Source organism: Vulpes lagopus, chromosome 12, assembly GCF_018345385.1.
Source record: "Vulpes lagopus strain Blue_001 chromosome 12, ASM1834538v1, whole genome shotgun sequence".
In the NCBI taxonomy this organism is placed as follows: domain Eukaryota; kingdom Metazoa; phylum Chordata; class Mammalia; order Carnivora; family Canidae; genus Vulpes; species Vulpes lagopus.
The window spans coordinates 54,844,265-54,870,525 of NC_054835.1; the positions used below are offsets into that span (position 1 = coordinate 54,844,265).

Below are 26,261 nucleotides of genomic sequence, written 5' to 3' on the forward strand. Positions count from 1 at the left end.
CCTATGTCTCTGCCTCTCTCTCTCTCTCTCTGTGTGACTATAATAAATAAATAAAAAGAAAAAGAAAAAGATTTAATTATTCATGAGAGACACAGAGAGAGAGAAGCAGAGACCCAGGCAGAGGGAGAAGCAGGACCCATGCAGGAAGCCCGATGTAGGACTCGATCTCAGGACTCCGGGATTCCGCCCTGAGCCAAAGGCAGACATTCAACAGCTGAGCCACCCAGGTGTCCCATCCTTTGCCCATTTTTAAATAAGGTTATATGTCTTTTGATTGTTGAACTGTAAAGAGTTCTTTGTATATTCTTGATACAAGTTCTTTATCAGATATATGACTTGCAAATATTTTCTCCCTTTCAGAGGGTTATCTTTTCACTTTCCTGATAGTGTTTTGGCACACAAGTTTTTAATTTTGATGCCATCTGATTTATGTGGCTTTTCCTTTTGTCACTGGAGCTTTTGATATATTTAAGAATCCATTGCGTAGTTCAAGGTCATAAAGGTTTACTCCTATGTTTTCTTCTAAGAGATTTATAATTTTAGTTATGACACCACCCCCTTTTTTAAAATAGTGTGCATTAAGAGTCCAGGCCCATCCTTTTGCATGTGAATTTTCAGTAGTTCTAACACCATTTGCTGAAAAGACCATTTTTTCCACCCTGGGTTGTCTCAACACTCTTGTGGAAAATCAACTGATCAGAAATATAAGGGTTTATTCTCAATTCTATTCCATTTGATATATAAGTCTATCCTTATGCCAGTACCACACCGTTTTTTTTTAAATTTTTTATTTATTTATGATAGTCACACAGAGAGAGAGGCAGAGACACAGGCAGAGGGAGAAGCAGGCTCCATGCACCGGGAGCCCGACGTGGGAATCGATCCCAGGTCTCCAGGATCGCACCCTGGGCCAAAGGCAGGCGCCAAACCGCTGCGCCACCCAGGGATCCCCGTTCTTTTTTTTTTAAGTTTATTTATTTTTAGTAATCTTGACATCCAAGGTGGGACTTGAACTGGGGATCCCCCAGACCAAGAGTCTCAAACTCTTCTAGCTGGCCCAGCCAGGAGCCTCAGGACCACACTGTCTTGATTACCATAACTTTGTAGTAATCAAATAACCTTTAAATAATACGTATTAAGGGCTGGCTAGGTGAGGAAAAAGATGGAAAAGGGCCTACAGTTCTGAGGGGCGCAGGCAGAGGTGGTGGGCATCCTCTACCCTGCCCCCAAGGTCTGAAGGGTAGACCTCTTGGCTTGCCTATAGATGCCTGAGTTCCTCTGGGTGTAGCCCTCAAGCTCCAGGCTTTCAATAGAAGGATCACTGAGGCGGGGCTAAAGCTGACAAAGACGCTCAGCGGTTGAGCACCTGCCTTCAGCTCAGGTCATGATCCCAGGGTCCTAGGATCGAGTCCCCTTGGGGCTCCCCGAAGGGAGCCTGCTTCTCCCTCTGCCTGTGTCTGCCTCTCTCTCTGTGTCTCTCATGAATAAATAAATAGAATCTTTTAAAACATAAAATAAAAATGGGACGTGGCTCAGCGGTTGAGCGCCTGCCTTTGGCCCAGGGCGTGATCCTGGATTCCTGGGATCGAGTCCCACGTCGGGCTCCCTGCATGGAGCCTGCTTCTCCCTCTGCCTGTGTGTCTCTGCCTCTCTCTCTCTCTCTGTGTCTATGAATAAATAAAATCTTTAAAAAAATAAAATAAAGTTGACGAAGGACGGCTCCTCCACCCCGGGCTCCTACCCGACACCCCCGCTGGGAGGTGGAGCCCCTTAAATCACACGCCTTCTCCATCCCACTCCTGGGAGCCCTAACGCTCTCAGGGAGCCGGAAATAGCCTGCGAGCTATGCAAATCACATGCTAATGACATGGTAATCACATGCTAATCACATGCACACGTTCCCGCGGAGCCGGCGTCCCGAGCCCCGCCGGCGGGACCACTCGGAGCCCGGGGGCAGGCTGGGACGAGGGGCGCAGGCCCTGGCCACGCTCCGCCCCCCGCCCCGAAGCCGGGCCTCCCTCCCCGCCGGCCCGCGACCCGGAGGTGGGCCCGCCCCCGGCGCCCTGCGGCCCGCCCCCCGAGGGCGCGGCTCCTGGCCGCGGGACGCCGGCGTCCTGCCTCCTCCATCCCTCGCGGGCTGGGCCGCAGGAAGCCGCGCTCGGCGGGAGCGGAGCCCCCCACCGCCGGGCCGCGCGAGCCGGTGAGCGGGCGCCCCGGGCCTCCCATTGTCCGTCAGGTGACCTCCCGCCGGGGTCCCCGGTAGCGCCGTCGCAGCCCCGCCTCTCCGTGGGCCTCCCGGGCGGTTTCCCGCCTGTGACCGGCTCCGGCTTGAGGGTCCGGGAGAGCCTCGTCCCATCTCGGAGCTGCCCCCGCCTGCGATGGCTGAGGCCCCGCACGCCGGAGGGGGGTTCTCCGAGCCACCCCCACACTCCTGGCCCGGGGGGGGGGCGTGGGAGCAGCGTGGGCACCGCGCAAGGCCTGGCCTGAAATCCCGCGGGCGCCGCCTGGGCGCCCCATAAGCCCCACCCAGGGGAAATCCGTCCTGGGGAGGGTGGGAAAGCAGAATGGCCCAGGAGGGCAGGGAGGGGGACGGGGCCAGGCCGGGAAGAGGTCACCAAGGCTCTGTTGCCTGTCCCATCCCCCTTCCAGGCTGAGGTCAGCCAGCTCCTGCGGGAATGTGGGGGCACGTTTAGGGACAGAAAGGAGGAGGGTGACTTGTCCCAGCTCGCGGAGGTCCGGAACGCCCTGTTCCTACCTCAGCCCCTGCCAAGTGTAGGGGTTTGAGGGCTTGTCAGTCCCAAGCCCAAGCAGGTTCTGGCAGTTCTCTTACCGCTGCCACTTGGTGTCCTGGGCCCTGCCTGGCACGGGGTCCGGGAAGGGCAGGGGTCTCCGGGCCCTGCTCTGGAGCCTGTGGTGCCGCCTTTGCCTCTCACAGGAGGAGAGGGAGCATCACTTCCACTCAAGACACCCAAACCTTGCATGAGAGCATTGGCTCCCTCCCCTGACCATGCCTGCAAGCTTAGAGGGGCAGAGAAGGGATTCTGAGGGTCTGGTGAGGGCTCTGTCATCAGATGGGAAGCTCTAAAAGCAAGCCAAGGGATGTGTGCAATGTTTGGAGGACAAGAAATGCCATTTGAACTTGTGCCCTGCCCACAAATCTAGCTTCCTGACACTTGGACATGAAGATAGTCTCAACTCTGGGCAGGGGGTCCCTGAGGGCTGAGGTGGGCAGCTCCTCCCAAGAACTGCTCACTTCCAGTCCCTGGAAGTGAGAGTGAAGTGTCTCCAGCTGCATTTCCTTTCTTGCTCCAGCCACATACCAGGCTGCGATCATGATTCATGGTGTCCAGTACAAAGGAGAGACCACGTCCCTTCTGGGGTGGAATTGGAACCAGAGCCCCCAGCTGCATCTCTTCTCTGCTCTGCTTGAGTCTTCTGGAATGGACCTGCCTGCCAGGAAGCCGGGTCACCCTTGGTCCTGGTCTTGCCTGCCCCCTGGGGAACACAGGTGGGTCACATTAATATTATCTTCTGTGCTCACCCAGGGGCTGGTGCGTGGGTGTGAAGAGGTCCCCTCTCATAGTGTGTGTGTGTGGGGGGAAGAGGGGCAACAATGATAGACAAGAGAATGATCCACTCCAATGTGGTGTGAAAAGTACAATTAAAGGGAGATGTAGAGGAAAGGGGCCTAGTCCAGCCAGGGGTGGAGGTCCGGGGAGCTTCCCAGGACTCCTGTCAGGGCTGAATCTTGAAGGACCGACAGGATTCTCTCTGGCTAGGATTTTGGAACCTCAGCAGCCTCATTCACAAGGAGGGACCCCTTGTTGGAGGAGGGGGCTGGAGGATCAACCAAAAAAACTGTTGTGACTAGGAGTCGCTGGAGGTCTGGGAGGGGACACTCCCTCATGGAAGGCAGATTCTGCAGGGGAATGCCGAGAGGGAGGCCAGGGGACCACAGACCTGGGAGTCAGGGCGCCCAGTGTGCAAAGAGAGAGCAGAGGTGCTTAGGGTTCCCTGGGCTCTGACTGTCCCAGGAGGCCTGGGGGAAGGAGAAGCTGTGAAAAGTCAGCCCCATTGAAAGATTCAGACTGAAAGTGGGTGCAGAGTAAAGGTTGGAATCCTGGACAAAGTCCCCAAAGGGCTGCCCAGAGAAGTGGCTGCTGAGAAGGGCACTAAAGAGGCTTCTCTGGGGTAGGTGGTTGGGCGGGCCTCTCTCTATAAGGGCACAACAGCATGAATGAGAAGGGACCAGACCTGGGGAGTGGGGGGGGGGGGACTGGACTGGGGTCTAGGCCCCATCCTGTGTCCCCTCTGTCATCCACCTCCTCCCTGCCACCTCTAGGTCGGCGACTGTGTTGCTCTGAAGGGAAACCGGTAGGGTTCTAGGGCTTGAAAGTGACAGGGGTAGGGCAGGAGGACGTGAAGGTGGTGGAGGAAGGCTGGTGGCCCTTCTGGGAGGGGGAAGGGAAAGTTGGAAGACCGAGGGGTGAGCTATGGAGAGGCTATGCAGGGGACATTCAGGCCATCAGAGAGGGGATCGGGTTGCACTGGTGGCCTTTTCATTTGTTACGGGAACAGAAATCCTGGAAGAGGACTGTATCTGAAGTTTGCCTGAGCCTGAGACTGGGCCAGGATTGGGGCTGAGGGAACTCTGGGGCCAGTATCACTTACAGGAGCCAGGATGGCAGGATGACGCACCTGCAGCATGCACTCACACACACGCTTACTCTGCAAGGCTTACTCTGCAAGGTGAGTGGCCCTGAATGGGGCCTGGACATTCAGGACAGGGCTCCTGGGGGTCCTCTGGAGTGGGAGGAGGCTTGGTGCCCAGAGGAGAGATTAGAGCGTCTTTGGAAGGAGGCCTTTAGGGTGGATCCCATTGAGGTGCTGTTTTAAAGCCCTTGGGCCTGGTGGGGAGGAAGGTGTGGAGCATAGGGCGGGGCAGAAAGATGGGGTTGCATATTTCTGATAGTTTCCTGAGTTTCCTTGGTTTCTCCCAGGACCTGGGGCTAAAAGGAAGAAGGCTGTGGGAACCCTAGCTCAAGGGATCCGTTGCCTTCACTGAGGTGAAGGTTGCCAGCACCCCAGCCCTGAGTGTGGGTGAGGGCCGAGGGCCCTGGGGGATCGGGGGACTGCAAAAGGGCCCTGCGGTTGGGGAGTGGGCCTTGGGGCTTTGAGGCCTGGTTATGGCAACTTGTGTGATGCAGGAGCAGCCTGGATGGTGGCGAGAAGCTGAGAGAGGCCTGAGCCGAAGGTGGGGGGTATGCAAGAGCATCTGTGTGGTGTGTGACCCTGCGTGCGTGTGTCTGCATAGTGCGTAACCGTGTGTGTGTCTGTATGTCTGTGTATCATGTGTCTGTGTACATTTGTCTCTGGGCTTGGGTCCATGTAGGTGTGTCTGTGCACGTGTGTGTGTCTCTCTGTATATGTCTGTGCATGTCTGCGTGAGTGACTTTGCGTGTCTCTAGACTTTTCTGTGTGTGTGTGTGTGTGTGTGTGCATCTGCCTATAAGGCTCTGTGTGTCTCTGTCTATGCAGTGTGTGTTTGTGCGTGTGTCTTTGTCAGTGTATATCTTGGTATATGCCCATGTGTGACTGTGTGTGTATCTGAATGTATATGTGCATGTTTGGGGGGCAGGAGGGTGGTGCTCAGAGAAGCCCTGACAGGTGGTGGGTCATTACTGAGCATCGCTGTAGAGCTTGACTCTGCCACAAGCTCCCTGTGGAAGGGGTGATTTCAGAGGACCTTTGGATGAGACCCATGTCTTTTCCTGAAAGCTGCTTGTTTGGTGCCCTTGGAAAGCTATTCTGTGTACACTCCTTGGCGACGCCCAGCACCAGCTTACTCACCTAGCCATCTCAACGGCACCGACAGGGGACCCTGCTGTCAAGGCGGCGTTGCGAAAGTCTGTGTTTGTGTGCGGGGAGCCTGCTTGTGAATGTTTGAGAATGCATCTGTGCGTGTCTGTGGGGACATTGGGACTACGCTGGCTCTAGAGGTCTGTTCCACCCTATCAGCAGTTATTGAGTGCTTGCTGTGTGTGGGAGGGGGCCCCCAAGGCTGGGCCGGGAAGTGCCACCTGCTGACCACCAAGTCATGTAAGTCTAGAAAGAGTTCCACCCACCTGCCTTGTCCCACTGATGGCTCACCTGCTTGCCCCTCCTGCCAGGCTGGCTCTGGGAAGTGGGTGAAAGGAAATGCCAAGGCCAACGTGTTTGCGTCTGGCCACCTCCCAGGAGGTGCTGGGGCAAGAGGAAGGGATGGTTTCAGCCACCCAGGGAAAGTGGCAGGTGAACTGGGGTTGGCAGCTCCATTCTGTCCCCTCCACAGGTGGCCCAGACAGTGGTAGCAGCATTCGTGGCAGAGGATGCCCCGGGTCCCGGAGCGTGCGGAGGGCTGCTGGGCCTGGGTGGTGCTCCTGGCCTCCCTGGTGACCCAGGGTCTCACTCTGGGCTTCCCCACATGCACTGGCATCTTCTTCACTGAACTGCAGCATGAGTTCCAGGCCAGCAACAGTGAGACCTCGTGGTTCCCCTCCATCCTGACAGCCATGCTCCATGCTGGGGGTGAGCAGCCTGGGGAAGGGCTGAGGGAGGGTAGAGAAAGAGCCTGGCTGAGGGAAGAAGCCACAACCTCCCTGGCCTCCTGGATCTCTCTCTCTGAGGCCACTGGCTTTGTCTCATGGGGTGAATTCCTAGGATGTCACCTGATTTCAGCAGGGCCAGCCCCCCTGGCTGGAATCCTGCAGGGCTGGGCTGTACTGAGCTGGGCTGGGCTGGGCTGGGCTGGGGACAGTTGGGGAAAAGGTATGGAGGCACCTTAGATACAAAGCCAGTCCTCTCCGTGGCTGATGGCCACAGGAGGATACATGAGGACTGTAGGAGTGCCAGGCAGTGAGCACAGACTTGAGGAAGAGCTGCTTGGGTGACCTCTCTGAACCTCAGTTTCTTCTGCAATATGGAGGTAACATCCAACACCCTACCCATCTCCTACATGGGATCATAGGGAGGATACCATGAATCGCAAGCAAGCAGTATTTGGAGAACCCCGTTAGGAGCTTCCAGATGGGACAGGGGGCTTGAGGAAGACACGAGGGGCAAGATGGGGGCAGGACAAGAGTCTTATCTCTCACCAGGAAGCAGAAGGGTTGTTGCAAGGGCTGGGGAGGTGGAAAGAAGGCAGCTCCCCACCTGATTTCTTGATTGGCTCTTCCAGAAATGTGTCCCCCCTCACCCTGACTCCAGTGAAGGGGGAAGGCCAGGTCTGTCCAGGAGGCTCCCTGAAATGGCCTTGGGCTCAGGGGCCTGCCCCTGGTTCCTGAGAGCTCTTTAGGGAGACTCCATAGACAGCAACCTGCTGAGGGTGGTAGAGGGTGGTGCTGGTCACCTGGAGGTAGATCTCACGCCCCACAGGGCTCTCCCCATGCACGTGTTTCCTTACCTGTGTTTCCTTACTTCGGCTGAGCCCAGCTCCCTACCTCCCTCCTGCCACTCCCTCCACCTGGCACAAGCAGCCTGGTTGTTATTCCAGGTTCTTTCCTCCAATTGGGAGAGAAGTCAGACTGGGCTAGATGGCCTCGTTGAGATGACCCCTGCACCTGCCACCCCGGGGCATGGTTTTGGGGCCTTGGGAGAGGCCGGGACTGGCCCAGACCCAGATCATCTCCAGGGTTGGGGCAGAAGTAATAATCTCTGGCGGTTCCTTGCTTGCAGGCAGAGAGGGGTCTGCGCCAGAGCCCAGGAGTCAGGCATGCAGTGGAGATCCTAACTCCGTAGATTCACCAGCCCCTAGCAGGCATGCCAACACCTCAGTCGGCCTGGGGTTCCTGTCTGGAATACACCTCTTTAGGCCATGCTCATTCAGAGTATCAGAGAAATTTTAAACTCGAAATTATGCATGATCCCAAGCACCCCTTACCCCCCTACATCTTAGAAATGAAGGAACCAAGCAAGCACAAAGTACAAAGCCTGTTCATGGTTGCAGAGAGAGTTCAGGGCAGAAGCAGCGCCTGGCAGAGGAAACGCCCTGCCTCCCAGTGCCCTCAGCTATCTAAGGTAGGCTAGCGCAGATCCCAGCCCCCACCCCTGACGCCACGACTTGGGGCTTTCCCCAGTGTCACCTCTCCAAAGTCAGGTTAAAGTTTAGGGTGGGGACGATGGAAGACATGTGGGGCAGTGGTCACATTCACTGCAAAGTCTTGCCTCTCCCTCTACCTCTGCTTGGTTATCTCTGAGTATGAGCTGCTTATTTCCTGTCACTCCCCTACTCGTATTGGCTCACACCCACACATCCTCTCTCTGTGGCGCACGCACACACACACACACACACACACACACACACACACACACACTCTTTCTCTCTCTTTCCCTGTCCCTTTCGCTGCACTCTGGGAAAGTAACTCTGTAGAAATTCCATTACATGTACTTGGGGGCAGGGCATCTGGTGCATGGGGCCTTGCAAGGTGTTGAGAAGCAGCCAGCCAGGACTGGCTCATTTCTGCTCTGGGTCTGGGCTTGTGAGAAAGCAGCTCAAGGTGGGGGAGGGGTGGAGGAGAACAGGCCTTTCTCCACCAGAAGCCAAACATCTGGGTGCAATGTTGGCTGGAAGTGATGGAGAAAGGGAGAAAGCACCCCACCCAATTTTCTCCTGAGCACTCCAGAGGCCAATGCAGGAGGGTGCAGAGTGGCTCAGGGCCCCAGGCTGCCCACCCTGGACGGGTTGGAGTGTAGCAGGAGGGCTGTGGCCAGACCTCTTGAGAATGGGAAGCAGGCAGGGGCTGTAGCTGCTCATTATGGTTTTGATGCCCTGGGACCCTCACCTGCTAAGACAGACCACCCCCACCCCCACCATCACCCCCAGCAAGAGGCATCTATGCAAGTCATAAGCCAATCCTATTTTACCTGGATGGAATCAGCTTCAGGTCAGTGTAGGGAAGGGCCTCAGTCTTTTGCTCTGGGGATCCCTGTTGGGGTGAAATTGAACACTTGCAGGAATTCTCCTCTTCTCCTCATAGCTGGTCAGATGTCATCCAGGGTGACCTCTTGTAGGGGAGGCACAGAGAGGGACTGGGTTTGCCCCAACCTATAGCCAGCCTGTGGCCAGGTGGCAATCAAAATCTAGGCCTATAGGCCCCAGGGCTGTACCTTTCAAGCCACCTAGATAGTTCTTGCTGGAACCCCCTCCCAGACTCGCTCTCTCCCTTCCTCCAGCCCTTCTCATTCAGTTGCCACCTGCTGGCTCTCTCCCCCCACAGGACCTCTATGCAGCATCCTGGTGGGACGCTTTGGCTGCAGAGTGACGGTGATGCTGGGAGGTGCGCTGGCCAGCCTGGGCATGGTGGCCAGCTCCTTCTGCCGCACCCTTAGCCAGCTCTACCTCACAGCAGGATTCATCACAGGTGACCGTCTTCCCATTTCAAGAATTTCTGGGTGCCTACTAAAAAGTGCTAGACATAAGTGTAGGCAGGATGCCTAATCTGGGGCTGCTTATCGTCAGGTGAGGGAGAGGGATAGTGAATACATAAATGAGAAAGATTGTTTCTGATTGTGACAAGCACATGAGAAGACAGGACCTCTGATGTGATGGGGTACTGGCTGGGGGTAGGGGTGGGCAGAAAAGCAAAGAGGTAAAATATCTCGGACACCCCATGCAGAAGATAAAGCAAAGGTGGAGGAGGCTGCTACTTCCAACAGGGCAGCCAGGGAAGGCCTTGCAGAGAAGGTGACATTTGGGCAGAAAGCTAATGGAGGTGAAGGAGTCTGCTGCTAGGGTCTCAGGGAAAGAGCATTGCAGGCAGCAGGAACAGCAAGTGCAAAGGCCCAGAAGGGCCCAGGGGGCAGAGGGGTAGAGGCTGGGGAATGGATGGGGAATAGTGCCTGAAAGTCTTCGTAGTGAGATAGGATCTGAGGAATATGGGCAGAGGGGTGAGTGATGTCATTCAACTGCTATTTATAAAACATTACTCTTAGCCACTGGATTGAACATATATGCCCTGGGGGCAGTGGTTAAGTTAGAGCAGGAGACCAGGGAAGGGCATGGTCATAAGCCAGGCAGGAGGTGGATATCGCTTCAGCTACGGTGGTATGATGGAGGTGCTGAGGAGCAGTCAGGTTTCAGGACTGTGTGGGGTACAGAGAGGAAGAGGCAAAGATGGCCCAAGGTTCCAGGAGCCAAGAAGGGTGACACCAAGGTTTTTGCCCCAAACCACTGGAAGGATGGAGAAGCCTTTAATTACAACGGGGAGTCTAGAGGAGAAACACATTTGTGGGTGGTTGGGAAGCTGAGGTGTGGAAACATCCAGTCTGACATTCAGGCACAGGCCGTGGGCTACAGCGGGCAGCTGTGGATCATGACACGGCTGGCATTCTGATATATATATTTTTAAAGTTTTTATTTACTTATTCTTGAAAAACACAGAGAGAGAGAGGCAGAGACACAGGCAGAGGCAGAAGCAGGCTCCATGCAGAGAGCATGACGTGGGACTCGATCCCAGGTCTCCAGGATCACGCCCTGGGCTGAAGGTAGTGCTAAACCGCTGAGCCATCCGGGCTGCCCGGCATTCTGCTATTGAGAAGAGGTATCATCCCTGCTGTCCCTGAGGGGACAAGGGTGGGCGGCTGAGGAGGTCTGAGGACCGGGCCCCGAGGTAGGTGTCCAGCAGTCCAGGTGGGAAGAGACACAGGCAGGAGGAGACCCAGGAGAGTGGGGTTTCTTGAGAAAGTGAGCTTAGAAAGTACAGTGGGAGGAGGGAGTGAGAGCCCCGTCAGACTGCTGGTGGATCAGATGGAGGGGGACCAGCCTCGACCTTTGGATTTGGCAGCATAGAGGTTGCTGACCCTGATAGGAGAGATTCTGGATCCAAGGTGAGGGCGAAAGTCTGATTGAAACTGGTTCAAGAACGAAGAGGGTGAAAGGAATTGGAGACACTGGAGACAGTGTTTCCAGAAAATTGTTATGAAGAAGGAGAGCAGAGAAACGGGCTGGTACCCAGAAGAGGCCATGGGGTCAAGAGAGGGGGGTTTGGGGGGTATTTTTTTTCTTTTTTAAACTGTTTTATTAACTTCAAAAAATGTAATGAGCACCATTCTAGGCAGTAGGGTAAACCTCCCCTGCTGACAATCTGACAGACTGAGTCAAACACAACGTTCAAGGGGTGCCTGGCTGGCTCAGTTGGTAGAGTGTGTGACTCTTGATCTCACGGTCATGAGTTCAAGCCCCACGTGGGGCAAAGAGCCTCCTTAAAACAAACACACAACCCCTCCCCACATTCAGTTAGGAGCTGGTAACAAGAGACCCACAAGAAACATGGAACAGTGAAGGGAACATTGTAAACATGTGAGCTTAGAAAGTAGGTACGTCTTCCTATGAACTTGGGGGAAACATCAAGACTCAAGGCATAAGGCCAAACTCCTTATGATGGTCAGGGTGGGGAGGGTCAGGGCTAACTGCCTGTGGACCATGATGGCATTGCCCTTTCTTCCACTGCCTTACGTCCTCTCACCCTTGCCTATGGCTCTCCAAGCCTCTGACGTGTCTCCCACCTATTCTGCAGGATGGAACCCCCTATTGAGGCAGATGACATTCACCAGCTTCCAAAGGGGAGGGCCAAGAGCTCTCCATCATTAGCAACTTTCTCCCTTTCATGCTTTCCTGCATTTTCCCAGTTGGCATCTTCCATGCTGAGATTTTGTACTCCTTGTTCTTTGGATGCCATTGCTCCTGGGCCTACCCCTGTAGTCTCCTCCTCCTCCCGAGGGAGAATGAGCTACAGCAACACTTCCACCTACACACCTGCTCCTCCTCCCCCTCGTACTCTTCTGCCTGCCCCTGGCCTGCAGGCTCTCAGGGCCACCAGGAACAGATACTGAGAAGGTGGCGGGAGCCATGACAGGGTCTCTGTTTTTTTATTTTTTTAAGATTTTATTTATTTATTTGGGAGAGAAAGCCAGAGACAGAGCAAGAACAGTGGGGGAGATGCAGAGGGAGAGGGAGAAGCAGACTCCCCCCTGAGCAGGGAGCCCCACCTGAAGCTCTCTCCCAGGACCCCAGCGTCATGACCTGAGCCAAAGGCAGACACTTAACCAACTGAGCCACCCAGGCACCCCCCCCCTTGTTTTTTATTTTCCCCATAAAGATTTATTTATTAATGAGAGGCACCGAAGAGAGACAGAGACATAGGCAGAGGGAGAAGCAGGTTTCCTGTGGGGAGCCTGATGTGGGACTCGATCCCAGGACCCTGGGATCAAGAACTGAGCCGAAGGCAGACACTTAACTGACTGTGCCACCCAGGCACTCCCCTTGTTTTTTTTTTTTTTTTTTTTTTTTAAGATTTTATTTGTTTATTCATGAGAGACACAAAGAGAAAGAGGCAGAGGGAGAAGCAGGCTCCATGGAGAGAGCCTGATGTGGGACTTGATCCTGGGTCTCCAGGATCATGCTCTAGGCTGAAGGCGGCGCTTAACCTCTGAGCCACTGCGGCTTCCCCCCTTGTTTTTTTTTTAATGGGAGAAATAATATGAAGGAGAATGTTCTGGGAAAGAGGAGAAAGTGGATGGTGGAGAGAGAAATTGCTGGAGGATATGCCTTTGAGTAGACAAGATGTAGGGCATAAGTAGGTTGGCCTTGGCTGGCAGCACAGACCAATATCACAGACGGAAGGCAGGTGGTCAGCTGGGAGTGAGGAGGGGGGAGGGGTGGAGAAGCATAGAGAAGGGCTGATGGTCATCCAGGAGGGCGGGGGAGTAAACTGATGGTGGTGTCACACGGGTGACCCGAGGGCCCGCCTGAAGCTTGTGGTCATGGTGTGGCTGAGCAGGGCAGGCTTGGAGTGGGTGGGGATGTGGCATCTGAGCTTAGCCAGAAGAGAAAAGTCTAGGGGAAGCATATTCTGAGTAGTGGGAACAGCAATTGTAGATGTCCCGCAGTGGTGGCGGGGTGGGGGGGTGGGGGCAGTTTGGTGTCCAGAGGAAGAGAAAGAAGCTGATGTAGCTCAGTCATAGTAAGTGACAGGGAAAATGGCCTGGATGACACCCAAGAGATGAACACGGGCCAAACAGTGTAGAGCCTTCTAGGGCATAGTAAACACTGTGGCATTTTTTCTAGGTGTAATGGGAAGTCTTTGGAAGGTGTTAAGCAGGAAAGAGACTCACCCCAATTTAGGTTTTTATTTTGCTTTATTTATTTTTTAAAGATTTTATTTATTTATTTGAAAGAGCAAGCACGAGGTGGGGGGTGTGTGGGGAGGGGCAGAGGGACAAGGAGAGGGAGAAACAGACTCCTTGCAGGAGCAGGAAGCCCGACACACACAGGGCTCCATCCCAGGACCCTGAGATCATGACCTGAGCCAAAGGCAGATGCTTAACTGACTGAACCACCCAGGCACCCCCCAATTCAGGTTTTTATTTTTTTAAAAATTTATTTATTTTTTTTTTAAGAGTTTATTTATTTATTCATGAGAGACGCAGAGAGAGAGAGAGAGAGAGAGGCAGAGACACAGGCAGAGGGAGAAGCAGGCTCCATGCAGGGAGCCCGACGTGGGACTCGATCCCGGGTCTCCAGGATTCACACCCTGGGCTGAAGGCGGCGCTAAACCGCTGAGCCCCCCAGGGCTGCCCCCAATTCAGGTTTTTAAAGATCACCCGGTGCTGTGCCAGAGGGAACAGGTGTGTCCCTGGCAGCCTCAGGAAGACAGATTTGATGCTTCTAAGGAGGTAACAAGGCAGGCTGTTTCCATCTTAAATCCTTGGGGATGTGGAAGGGGGTGGTCTGAGCTAGAACAGAAGGGGGCAGACATGGAACATGATCCTGGGACCCCTCTCTGGGTATGGGTGGGAGGCTCAGAACACCCTTGAGCTGGGCTCCTCTCTCCCACCACAGGCCTGGGCATGTGCTTCAGCTTCCAGTCGAGCATCACCGTGCTAGGCTTCTACTTCTCCCGCCATCGGGCACTGGCCAATGCACTGGCTTCGGTGGGCGTCTCCCTGGGCATCACGCTCTGGCCACTGCTCTCCCGCTACCTCCTGGAGGACCTGGGCTGGAGGGGCACCTTCCTTGTCTTCGGTGGAGTTTTTCTCCACTGCTGCGTCTGTGGGGCCATCCTGAGACCTGTGGCCACTAGTATGGCCCCTGAGACCATAGAAGGCCCCCCTCCTCCTTCCAAGACACCTGCACCAGGCTGCCTGGCAGCGTGTGGTCGGGCCATCCAGCGCCATCTGGCCTTTGACATCTTGCGGCACAACGCAGGCTACCGAGTGTTCACGCTGGGTGTTATGTGGATGATCCTCGGCTTCCCGCTGCCACATGTCTTCCTGGTGCCATACGCCATGCGGAATGGGGTGGATGAACACAAGGCAGCCCTGCTCATCTCCATCATAGGCTTCAGCAATATCTTCCTGCGGCCGATGGCTGGGCTGGTGGCAGGCCGGCGGGACTTTGCTGGCCACCGGAAGTACCTGTTCAGCCTGGCAGCCCTGCTCAATGGCCTCACCAACCTGGTGTGCGCAGTGTCGGCCGACTTCAGGGTGTTGGTGGGCTACTGCCTGGTGTACAGCGTGTCTATGAGTGGCATCGGTGCCCTCCTCTTCCAGGTCCTCATGGACATTGTTCCCATGGATCGGTTCTCTAGCGCCCTGGGCCTCTTCACCATCCTGGAGAGCATCTCCATCCTCATCTCCCCGCCACTGGCTGGTGAGGCCCCAGGAGGGAGGGCGGCCAGGTGTATGCAGCTGTGGCCTGGGTGGGCAGGATATGGAGATAGGGCAAAGGGGAACAGTCAGCAGATTTGGGTGCCATCCAGCCTCTCCAGAGGTAGAGACTTGGAATCTGATTTTCCCAAGCACCCTAGGGGATTGGCTGCAGCCTGCTCCCCAGCAGGCACCTAGGGTACAGTTGAAAATAAGGATTCTTTTAAAAGATTTTATTTATTTATTCTTTCATGAGAGACAGAGAGAAGCAGAGACACAGACAGAGGGAGAAGCAGGGACTCAATCCCAGGACCTGGGATCACACCCTGAGCCGAAGGCAGAGGCTCAACCGCTGAGCCACCCAGGGATCCCCAAAATAAGGATTTTTGTATCAGACTTGCCTGAGTTCTTCATCTTCCTTCCTCTCAGTACCTCTGCTTTATCAGTAAAGTGGGGACGATAGTAGAATCTACCTTGTAGGCTTGTTGTGAGGATCATAGTTACATAGCAAGAGCTTAGCAGGAAAAAGCCTGGCACGTAGCAGAAAGCTACATACATGTCTGCTGTTATTAACATTCTGGCTGTCCCACTTCCTGCCTGTGGAACCTGGGTAGGTCATTTTTCTTCTCTGAGCCACAGTGTCGTCTGCAAAATGCAGACAAGAACACCTGCCTGTGCCAGTCCCTGGCTGAATACAGAGGCCCGGTCCCCACCTCTCAGTGCCGATCTGATGGGAGAGTCAGGAATTAAAGCAGAGACACATTTGTGCTCAGTGTAATGATTTGTGCCAGGAGGGAAACAAACACATGTGGGACCAGAGACCCCATGAGCAGACTTGCCAGGCAGGCAAGAGCACAACATTCAAAGTAACAGGTAGGGGCAGCCCCTGTGGCGCAGCGGTTTAGCGCCGCCTGCAGCCCAGGGCGTGATCCTGGAGACCCTGGATCTAGTCCCACATCAGGCTCTCTGTATGATGCCTGCTTCTCCCTCTGCCTGTGTCTCTGCCTCTCTCTCTCTGTCTCTATGAATAAAAAAAAAAAAAAAATCTTAAAGGCACATAGCCTTCTAAAAAAAAAAAAAAAAAAAAAAAAAACCAAAGTAACAGGAGGGTGTGTGAAGCCCTTGATGCTAGACCATATCCAGTGCACGGCAGCCAGCAGTTAGTACAGTACGACCATGACAATGGGGACGCTTCCCAAGTGTGTCATTGGAAGTCCCCGTTTCCAGGGGAGTTCGTCAAGCCAACAAGTGGAGAGAGCTCCCCAGGAGGAGGTATGGGAGGGCCCATGTGTGGCTGAGCAAATATCCCAGACTACTGGCCCTAGTGTGCTAGGCTTCCTGCCACCAAGGGTAAGGAGACATGCCCTGAGGTGCTCTTCTGGATCAAGAGCTCTTCCTGCCCCCTGGAGAGCAGGCTTAGTGTTTCCTTTCTCCTTTCATGCAACAAATCTCATATTGAGTGCCTCTTAGGTGCCAGCCACAGTGACTAGTGCTAGGGAAACAGCAGAGCCCAAAGGAAAATCCCTGCTCCGGCAGAGAATGCAAGTTAGTGGGAGGGAGGTCTGGGAGCCCGAGGACAATGGCCTAACTTGCTCTCTGTCCCCCAGGGCTCCTGCTGGACACCACCAACAACAACTTTAGCTATGTTTTCTACATGTCAAGCTTCTTCCTCATATCAGCTGCCCTCTTCATGGGTGGCAGCTTCTGTGCCCTGCAGAAGAAAGAGAGGCAAAGCAAGCAGGCTGAGGCGGAAGGAGCCATCACGGAGGTTGCCTCAGAGCAGGGCCTCACAGTAGAGGACTCACGTGGGTCCAGGAAGCAGCTGTATACCGAGATCATGTATGTGACCAGTGTCTGAGCCCTGAGGTCAGTGAGGGACCACTGCCTCAGTCCAGGAGTGTGATGTCCAGCTGCCAAGGGCCAGGGTGAGGGACTGGCCCAGGAAGCCTGAACCACAAAGCCGTCCAGGCTCTGCACACTGGAACTCAGCCAGGAGCTGGGACCTTAGAGGCTGGCCTCCAAAGACTCAGGGTTCCTCCCAACCAGCAGAATCCAGGAGCGGGTCCTCCTGACTTTTTCTTTTGGGTACCAGAGTACCTGGAGCCCAGAAAAGTGAGTCTATACCCTACACACAGCCGGCTCACCTCAGCTGGCTGCCCAGTACTGCTGCTGCAACTCAATACACTGGACCCTCCAGTCTAGCCTGGATGTCTCTGATGGAATCTCTTTGTCCTTCTCTGGCCTCCAGACAGTTCCAAAGAACTCACCCCTCCTCCAGGGCCCTCCACTCCCTCTCTGCTCAAGGGCCCAGCCCTCGCCCTTAGGGCTGCCCCCAGCATAGGTTGCTGGGCCTCCTGCTGACTGGAACCTTGGGAAGAAGAACCTCATGAAAGGTTGAGTTGTGATCCCCAGTGGGCCAGGCTGAGGGGTTGGCTTGGACACAGGATACAGACAGATGAAAGGTTGGGCAGAGAGAACCCATCCTGGCGTCTGAGCAAAGAACTAGTGGGGAGAAGCCCTTGGCTTGGGTCCTAGAATCAGTGAAGTCTGAGGGGTCCTCTGCACTCAGCATGAGTGCTGGGAGGCCGGGAGACCTGTGAGCAAGGGGAGGGGAAGGATTGCTAGGCAGGGCCCGAGGCCTCTGGGAAAATGGAGCTGCTTTTGTAACAGAAGCCTCTCACTCCCTGGCCTGCCCTCCGCTCCCTACTGTGTCAGAGGTGTCCTCGCTGGGGTAAGTAGCTGGCTGGGCCAGCTGCCAGCCCACCTCTGCTCCCTGTTGGCCTGTGCCTGTGGCGTGGAGGTCAGTGCTCCCCACACACATACACTTTTTGCTGGGACTATTTTCTGAGGTTATCACTTGGGGGCTGGCTGTCAGGCCAAGCTCGTCCAGTGGGATACCGACGAAGGCTTTGGAAAAACAGAGTTTGTTTGAATTACATACAAAAACGTTCCTGGAATAGGTTATAAACCCCGTGAACTAATGAAGCTGGAAAACAGGCCTTGAGTAAGTGCCTACCCTCCCCCCTTCCATTCTCCCTGCTCAGCGGGGGCTGTTCCGACCCAAGGCCTTGTTTGTTGATTCAGGCTCAACCAGGCTCCAACAAGAAAGCCTTATCAGGAAAATAAATTTTATTTTCATGACCTAACTCCAGCCTTCCTTCTCCTGAGCCTAGCTGGCATGAGTAAGCATCCTTGGGGAAGTACTGTCTTCCCCAGGACCCTGCCACGAGTGCCCCCTTATGGCCAAAGAGAGTAGTGCATAAGCAGAGGACTGAGGTAGCATAGACCTGAGTTCATGATTGGCTCTGCCACAATTTGCCATGTGGCTTTGGGCAATTGTTCACCACCTCTGGGAGGATCTGGAGACAATAGAGTTCTTGCTTGAAAATTCTGATCCTGAAGACCCCCGTTTGCTTCCTGCTCCTCACCCAGGCCTGTGCTTGGCCACCATCCACGGCCTGTACATTGAAAGGGGAATGCTTGGATGCATTTTTTTTTTTTTTTTGTAAAGATTTTATTGATTTATTCATGAGAGATACAGAGAGAGAGAGAGGCAGAGACACAGGCAGAGGGAGAAGCAGGCCCCATGCAGGGAGCCAGACCCGGGACTCGATCCGGGTCTCCAGGATCAGGCCCTGGGCGGAAGGCAGGCGCTAAACCGCCGAGCCACCCAGGGATCCCCTGCTTGGATGCATTTTTAACCAGGTCCTGTCTCCTCCATCTTGACTGAGTGGTAAAGGAAAGAGGGGACTGGTGGGAAGGTGGACACTTTGGGCACTAATAGCTACCAGGCTTTGAAATGTGCAACTCCTATTAGGCCCACTTCCTGAAAACGGATTTCTTTTAAGGAAAAGAAGTATCTGTGAAACATTCCACATAGGGATCCCTGACCTCATCTGCCCCCAGCCAAGAGTGGCAGTTAACCTCTGGGCAGATTTCCTTCAACAAGTATTACTGAGCATCTATCTACTGGACACCTGGTGGTACCCTCATCACAAAACCAAGGGCTGAGAAATATTCCCCAAGGGGAAAGGCCCCTGAGACTTTCAGAAGGGATACATGAGGGTGGATGGGATAGCCTGGGAGGGAGTGAGGATCTGAAGCAGATAAGCCCTGGTCCACCTTGGGATGAGATGTACTTCCTCCAGTTGTATCAGCTATTTACAGAAGCTGAAGGGCCTGATGAAGGGGTCTGGGGCCACTGTCCTACGTGGAGCTGTCAGGGTACTGAAGCACCCCGATTATAGTCATAACTCCTGTTCCAAGGGGTGTGCATAGGGCAGGGGCTGACCACAGAGCCTGTGCCTAGAGACATGGGGCTTGCTGTCAATGAGGCTGTGGCAGCCATTGCTCTCATGCCAGGCCCAGGGCCAAAGATATGTGGTTCTTAGCCTCAAGAAGCTCACAGAAAGGGATCCCTGGGTGGTGCAGCGGTTTGGCGCCTGCCTTTGGCCCAGGGTGCGATCCTGGAGACCCGGGATTGAATCCCATGTCGGGCTCCCGGTGCATGGAGCCTGCTTCTCCCTCTGCTTGCGTCTCTGCCTCTCTCTCTCTCTATCAATAAAAAAAAAAAGAAGAAGAAGCTCACAGAAACACCTCTCCCCACCCCCTTAGCCTCACTTTTTTTTTTTATGATAGTCACACACACACACACACACACACACACACACACACACACACACACAGACAGAGACACAGGCAGAGGGAGAAGCAGGCTCCATGCACCAGGAGCCGGACGTGGGATTCGATCCTTGGTCTCCAGGATCGCGCCCTGGGCCACAGGCAGGCGCTAAACCGCTGCGCCACCCAGGGATCCCCTAGCCTCACATTTTCAAGCACAATGAGAGTGCAGCAGGGCCACTTCCCTGCATGGTGCTCTATCCCCTGTGCCCACAAGGTCTAGGTCACAAATCACCTTCCTGCGAAAGAAACAGGCTAAAGGGCTTCAGCATCCAGGGCTCCACAACCCAGAGCCACCAAAGTGGTACATTTGGGTGAACGGAGGACCTGGGGCTGGTCAATGCCCCTAGTGCCCCCCATCCACCTAGCTGGCAAAAAGCCTTAGGACATTACCCTGAAATTTTTAGCCAGAGGTGGCCAGCTCAGGGCTGGGGAGCAGACGGTGCCAGGCTCACCCGGCTTTTTGGAAAAGCGAACCAGAAGACAGTTTTCAAAGGACCCACGTTGGGGTGCAGGGAACTGATGCTCGCGTTCCAGAAGGGGAGTCCCTGCGTCGAACAGGCTGGGCTGCGCCCCCCTCGTCAAGCGCAAGGGGGTGTGGAGGTTCTTCTGCCTTGACACCTCCCCACGTGGGCGCCCTCTGACTCCTGTGGGTGCCCAAGCGCCATAGAGTCACTCAACCTCAGCCCCGCACCACCCTTCCGAGGGCGGATCCCCTCCAGCCAGAACCTCGGGGCATCACGCGCGCCGCGCACGCGCACGGAGCTCAGAGACAGCCCCGCCCCCTGCTTTGCCTCGGCCCGCCCCTTCCGCCCTCTGGGGCGGGGCTAAGCTCGGCTTCCGCCGGAACCCTGGAAAAGTCAAGCTTTGAAGTTTTGCGGTGGGCTGTGCCGCGCGCTCGTTCTCGTCTCCGGGGCCCAAGTTTAGGTTTTCACGCGCGACTCTCACGAGGCCCTGAGAGCCCCACGCCGACCCTCCGCATTCCAGATCCGGCAGCAAATTACTGCAGAACCTGTTTCCTCCCTCCCACACTCTCCCCCCCCCTTTTCCCGGGCCCCCTCCACCGCCCTGACCATGGCCCAGAAGCCGAAGGTGGACCCCCACGTCGGTCGCCTGGGTTACCTGCAGGCGCTGGTCACGGAATTCCAGGAGACGGAGAGCCAAGGTGAGAGCGGCAGGGTGGGGGCCGGGCGGGGCGGGGCGGGGCGGGGGGCCGTCACGGCCGCCGCGGACCTGGCCCCAGCGCCTCTCTTCCGCCGCAGACGCCAAGGAGCAAGTGCTGGCCAACCTCGCCAACTTCGCCTACGATCCCGGTAACTACGAGTATCTGCGGCAGCTGCAGGTCCTCGATTTATTCCTCGATTCGTTGTCGGAGGAGAATGAAACCCTGGTGGAGTTTGCTATTGGTAAGGATGGGGCGGGTCTCCCAGATGCCTGACTTGGCTTGGTGAGGTAAGCGAGTTAAAAGTCAGTCCCTGGGGAAGGACTCTTTTAGGTGATACCTCTGCTGAGAAGGCAGATCTTCTCGATGTCTGTTCACACATTGTCCCAGGTCGCAGCTATCTTGAGTCAGGTCCGGAACTAATGCCTGGACTCCCTCTGCATGTCTGCCTTCCCTCCCCTCCTACTTAGAGATGAGATCGTAAATGAGGGAATGGATTGAAACCACTTGAAAAGAAAAAAGTTTTTAAAATGCTGTTTTTATTTTATCTTTTTATTTTTTTAATTTTTAGAAAAAGATTTTATTTGAGAAAGCGTGCGTGCACGAGCAGAGGGGAGTACCAGAGGGAAAGGGAGAAACACACTCCCTGCTAACTACAGAGCCCATCTCAGGGCTGGATCCCAGGACCCTGAGATCATGACCTGAACCCAAGTCAGACGAGGAACCAACTGAGCCACCCAGGCACCCCCAGAATGCTGTTTTTAAGCATCTTTATTTTAATGTGTTAATATCAAGAGAAATAGGGGTGGCTTATAGCTCCTATAGCTGTTATGGTTTAAGATCTGTTGAATTATTCAGTGGACAGATACTTGGTATGTACTGTGAGTAAGGTACTGTTCTAAATGCTGGAGAGATGGTGAACAAGTGGAGGAAAAGGAGAGACATATAATGAGCAAACAAAAAAGCTGAGGCTCTCAAGGACGTAAAAAGGGTGATGAGATAGAGCAGAGTGTAGAGGTGGGGGCTACTTCATTTCCGCCATCATGGGAAGGCATTCTAGGAAGAGGCACAGCATGGCCAGAGACCCTAAAGCAGGAGGAGCCAGAACGGCTGATGTGGCAGGCTATGGGGAGTGGAACAGAGTGCTGCAAAATGAGGTTAGAGAGGTGGGCAGCACCAGAGTTCACATGACCTTAGCTCTAGACTGTGGGAAAGAGTTTGGAATTTATCCTGAGGACAAATTCTTTTTTTTTTTTTTTTAAGATTTTATTTATTTATTTGAGAGAGAGACAGAGATAGCACGAGCGGGGAGGAGAGGGAGAAGCAGGCTCACCACTGAACAGGAAGCCGGATGCGGGACTCGATCTCAGAACCCCGGGATCACAACCTGAGCCAAAGGCAGATGCTCAACCATGGAGCCACCCAGTCATCCCTCTTTCTCTCTCTCTCTTTTTTTTTTTTTAAGATTTTATTTATTTATTCATGAGAGATACACAGAGAGAGAGAGGCAGAGATACAGGCAGAGGGAGAAGCAGGCTCCATGCAAGGGGCCCGATGTGGGACTTGGACTCGATCCCAGGTCTCCAGGATCACACCCTGGGCTGCAGGCGGCGCTAAACCGCTGAGCCACCCGGGCTGCCCCCTCTTTCTCTCTTTAAGTGAACTTTGTATTCCTTTCCTTTTCCTTTTCCTTTTCCTTTCCCTTTCCTTTGCTTTGCTTTGCTTTGCTTTGCTTTGCTTTGCTTTCTTTCTTTCTTTCTTTTTTTTTTTTTAAAGTAAGCTCTATGCTCAATGTGAGGCTGGAACTCACAACCATGAGATCAAGAGTTGCATGCTCTGGGCGCCTGCATGACTCAGTCATTCAAGTGTCTGACTCTTGATTTCGTCTCAGGTTATAATCTCAGGGTTGTAAGATGGAGGCCCATTTCAGGCTCTGTGTGTCAGGCTCTGCATGTCAGGCTCTGCATTGAGCGTGGAGCCTGTTTGAGATTCTTGACACCCCTTTCATGCTTGCTTGTATGTGCACACATGCTCTCTCTTAAAAAAACGTTGCATGCTCTACCAACTGAGCCAGCCAGGCAACCCGTGAACTTTGTATTTTATACAAAGTTTATATAAAATATTTTCTGTATTTTAGAACAGTTTTAGAAAAATTGTAAAGATAATACAGAGGTTCCTACATATGTCACACCCAGTTTCTCTTTTTTTTTTTTTTTTTTTTTAGGATTTTATTTATTGGGCAGCCCGGGTGGCTCAGTGGTTTAGCGCTGCCTTCAGCCTTGGAGCATGGTCCTGGAGATCCGGGATTGAGTCCCACGTCGGACTCACTGCATGGAGACTGCTTCTCCTTCTGCCTGTGTCTCTGCCTCTCTCTCTGTCTCTCATAAATAAATATAAATAAATAAAATCTAAAAAAAAAAAGATTTTATTTATTTATGAGAGACAGAAAGAGAGACAGAGACACAGGCAGAAGGAGCAGCTCTCCCATGCAGGGAACCCAATGTGGGATTCGATCCCGAAACCCCCCCCAGGATCATGCCCTGAGCCAAAGGCAGACTCTTAATGGCTGAGCCACCCAGGTGTCCCCAGTTTCTCTGTTATTAACCACTTCCATTAATATGGTACATTTGCTACACTTAATAAGCCCTATATTGATTACATTATTATTAGCTACTGCCCATACTTGATTCATTTACTTAGTTTTTCTTTTTTTTTTTTTTAAAGATTTATTTATTCATTCATTCATGATAGACATAGAGAGGCAGAGCGACACAGGCAGAGGGAGAAGCAGGCTCCACGCAGGGAGCCCGACATGGGACTCGATCCTGGGACTCCAGGATCGTGCCCTGGGCCAAAGGCAGGCGCTAAACCGCTGAGCCACTCAGGGGTCCCCATTTCCTTAGCTTTTCTTAGTACTCTCTTACTGTTACAGGATTCCATACAGGATACTGTGTTACTTTTAGTTATCATATCTTAGGCTCCTCTGGACTGTGCCAGTTTCTTGGACTTTTTTTTTTTTTTTTTTTTAGACTTACTTTTTTTTTGGATGACAGTGATGGATTCAAGTAACACTGGTTAGGTATTTTGTAGACTGTCTCTCTCTCTCTCTCTCTCTCTCTCTCTCTCTCTCGATTTTATTTATTTGTTTGAAAGAGCATGAGTAGCGGGGAGACTCAGAGGGAGAGGGAGAAGCAGGCTCCCTGCTGAGCAGGGAGCCCAATGCGGAGCTCGATCCCAGGACCTCAAGATCATGATCTGAACCGAAGGCAGATGCTTAACCAACTGAGTCACCCAGGCACCCCTGTAGACAGTCTCTTAACTGGGATTTGTTTGATGTTTTTCTCTTGATTAGACGGGGTTGTGGGTTTTAGGGGGAGGACAGCCACAGAAGTTAAGTTTTCATCACATCATGTCATGGAGCCATGCTGTCAGCATGGCTGATGATGGCCTTGATTAGCCAGCTGAGGTGGTATTGGTCTGGTTTCTCTACTGTACAGTTATTCTTTCATCCTCCCTTTTCCATATTCTTTGGAAGGAAGGTGCTCCATAAATGATCTCTTTTAATCATCAGTAGGATTATTGAAGGATCCAGGCCAGTTCCACAGAATTTTGCACCTTCCTGTCTAGTTGCCTCTTTCTGGTGTCATTTAGTTTTTCCTCTTTCCCCTTTATTTTCTGGAACCCAGAAGTTAGATTGAAGGCCTTGATAGAATCAACTAATACTCCCCCACACACACTGAATGCAGATGGGTGTGATATAAAATTTTGAAAGACCATCCAAGCCGGCCCCTACTGTTTGGGGTACCTGGAACTGGAGTACAAATGGGGGTGATCCCTTGTCTTCTCACCACAATAGGTCTCATACCCATGTGTGTGGATATCCTGGCTGTGTTCGTTCCTGTCCTGTGGCCCCTCCTTGGACTTAGGAGTATACACACAGCAGTGGGGTTGCACACACCAACAACAGAGTCCACCCCTGGGAGTCAGGATCCAGGAAAGAGGCCCATGCAGCTGTGGGAGCAGGTTCAGGTCCTGGAGCTCCAGGTATAGGAGAAAGGAGGATGGGTTCTATGTGGGCTCCCCGGAATTTTCAACCTGTGGAGGGGGCCATAGTGAGGCCCTCTGGAAGATTATTATGCTAAATAAATACTCTAAACAATCAGTGGCTTTGAGATTTTCTTCTGTATAAGTCCTCCATCCCCTCCCTCTGCCCTACAGCTTCTGCCATCTGATTGGTGACAGTGGCGTCTGTGAAGCATAGCTTCCACCCAGGAGTGACAGGGCTCCTCCAACTCAAGCTTCTGAGTGGAGAAAACTTGTATAAAAGGACTAGTCCACCACAGAAAGTTTTTGTGGGTTCAGGAAGTAACTTCCTGCTTTTTTTTTTTTTTTTTTTTTTTTTTTTGGCGTGCTCTTAAGACCCTGGTCTGCCGAGCTGGGAGACTTGGGCCTGGCCTGGGTTCTTGTTTTCCTGGGCAGCTTCCCAGGGCAGGTGACCAGTCCGGGACCTGGAGTCCACGGTCCCAGCTTCTCTACTTCCTAGCTGATTCTTGTGGATGAGATCCATCTGTCCCTTCTCTGAGACTCGTTTCTCACCTGCACTGGCCTGGCCCTATGTTGCAGGACTGTTGTGGGAAACAGAAGTGGGGGTGTGTCTCCGTGAAGGTACTTCATCTGGCTGTTTATTTTCTTAGTATCCTTACACCAGTTTTCCTTTCCCTGCCACTTTTCCTTATGTTCTCTTCCTCTCCTTCCACCAGCACAGGGTCCCTAGTCCCCAGAATACTAGCTTTCTCAGCATCGAATCCCTCCATTGCATTGTTTGCAGAGTAGATTTCTCTCGTATTTGTTGTGTATGACTTACCAGGAGAGTCCCCATCATACTTAGGTGCATATTTTGTTACTACTGTGATTTCCTTTTCACATCGCCGGCCCTGAATGAGAAGCACTGCCAGGTGCTTACTCTGCTAACAGACTCTGTGCTGTGCTTTGTAGTTTTGACTCTCTCACCTCTAGTGACAGGCCTGAGATTGTGATTTCCATGAGGGCAGCGCCCAGCTCTGCTTACCTCTGAGGTAGGTGAGGGAAGGGCCCGGGAAGCACAGAGTACTGGCCATGACTTGGTGCTGTAACCCTAAATGGGGTTGGTTCTGGAATAACTGGCAGATAGGAGAGCTGGCTTAGATCACCTATGGCTTACAGAACCCAAACCAGTGACTGTTGGTTGGCAACAGTGAGTTTGGTAAGAGCAGGGCTTTAGGGTCAAGCAGGTCTGGGTTCATGTCCTCACTCTCCCACTTAACTGGGCATGTGATTTCCCTCTCCCATCATCTGTCAGATGGGACAACATGAGTACCTGCCTCATAGCATTGTTGAGAGAATTAAAAGAGAAAGTGTCTGCAGCTGCAGGATCCCCTAGGCCTCCACTCAAGAGCCTGATGTCCGGGCCATCTTGAGAATAAACAGTTCCCTCATCTCCCAAATTGGTGAGGGGGGATGGCATACTGTCCTTCAAGAGAACCACGTGTAAGCTTCAGGGATTCTTTCCTTCTGGAAAAACATCATTGATAGGAAAAGGTATGAAAGGCCATTGTTAACCTCCCAGCAAGTCTCTGGGCAGCATTAGGTGAAGGGAGCCTGGCTCTAATGCATGCACTGGCGCTGCACCCCTAGTTACAGAGCTGGTGCTCTCAGACTTAGAAGGACTTGTACTAATAGCACATATGGAGCACCCTCT

General features: G+C 53.4%; 1 protein-coding gene across 1 annotated transcript; it reads left to right on the forward strand.

Annotated features, from left to right (window-relative positions):
- Positions 1–2,042: 2,042 nt before the first annotated feature.
- Positions 2,043–24,824, forward strand: LOC121474025 (monocarboxylate transporter 6-like). The gene is made up of 9 exons (XM_041726853.1): positions 2,043–2,200; positions 3,313–3,508; positions 6,332–6,567; positions 9,255–9,398; positions 13,877–14,686; positions 16,290–16,537; positions 20,290–20,527; positions 20,625–20,768; positions 24,381–24,824. The coding sequence occupies exons 3-9, from the start codon at positions 6,369–6,371 to the stop codon at positions 24,572–24,574; spliced, it is 1,977 nt and encodes a 658-aa protein (XP_041582787.1). The 5' UTR covers positions 2,043–2,200; positions 3,313–3,508; positions 6,332–6,368; the 3' UTR covers positions 24,575–24,824.
- The last annotated feature ends 1,437 nt before the right edge of the window (positions 24,825–26,261 follow it).

Bases quoted from the DNA above. Each gene is read 5' to 3' on its own strand.
- LOC121474025 (XM_041726853.1), top strand. From the start codon at position 6,369: ATGCCCCGGGTCCCGGAGCGTGCGGAGGGCTGCTGGGCCTGGGTGGTG. The intron at 16,538-20,289 runs TGAGCCCTGAGG...GCCCAAGTTTAG, and splicing joins TCATGTATGTGACCAGTGTC to GTTTTCACGCGCGACTCTCA. The intron at 20,769-24,380 runs GTAAGGATGGGG...TCACCACAATAG, and splicing joins CCTGGTGGAGTTTGCTATTG to GTCTCATACCCATGTGTGTG.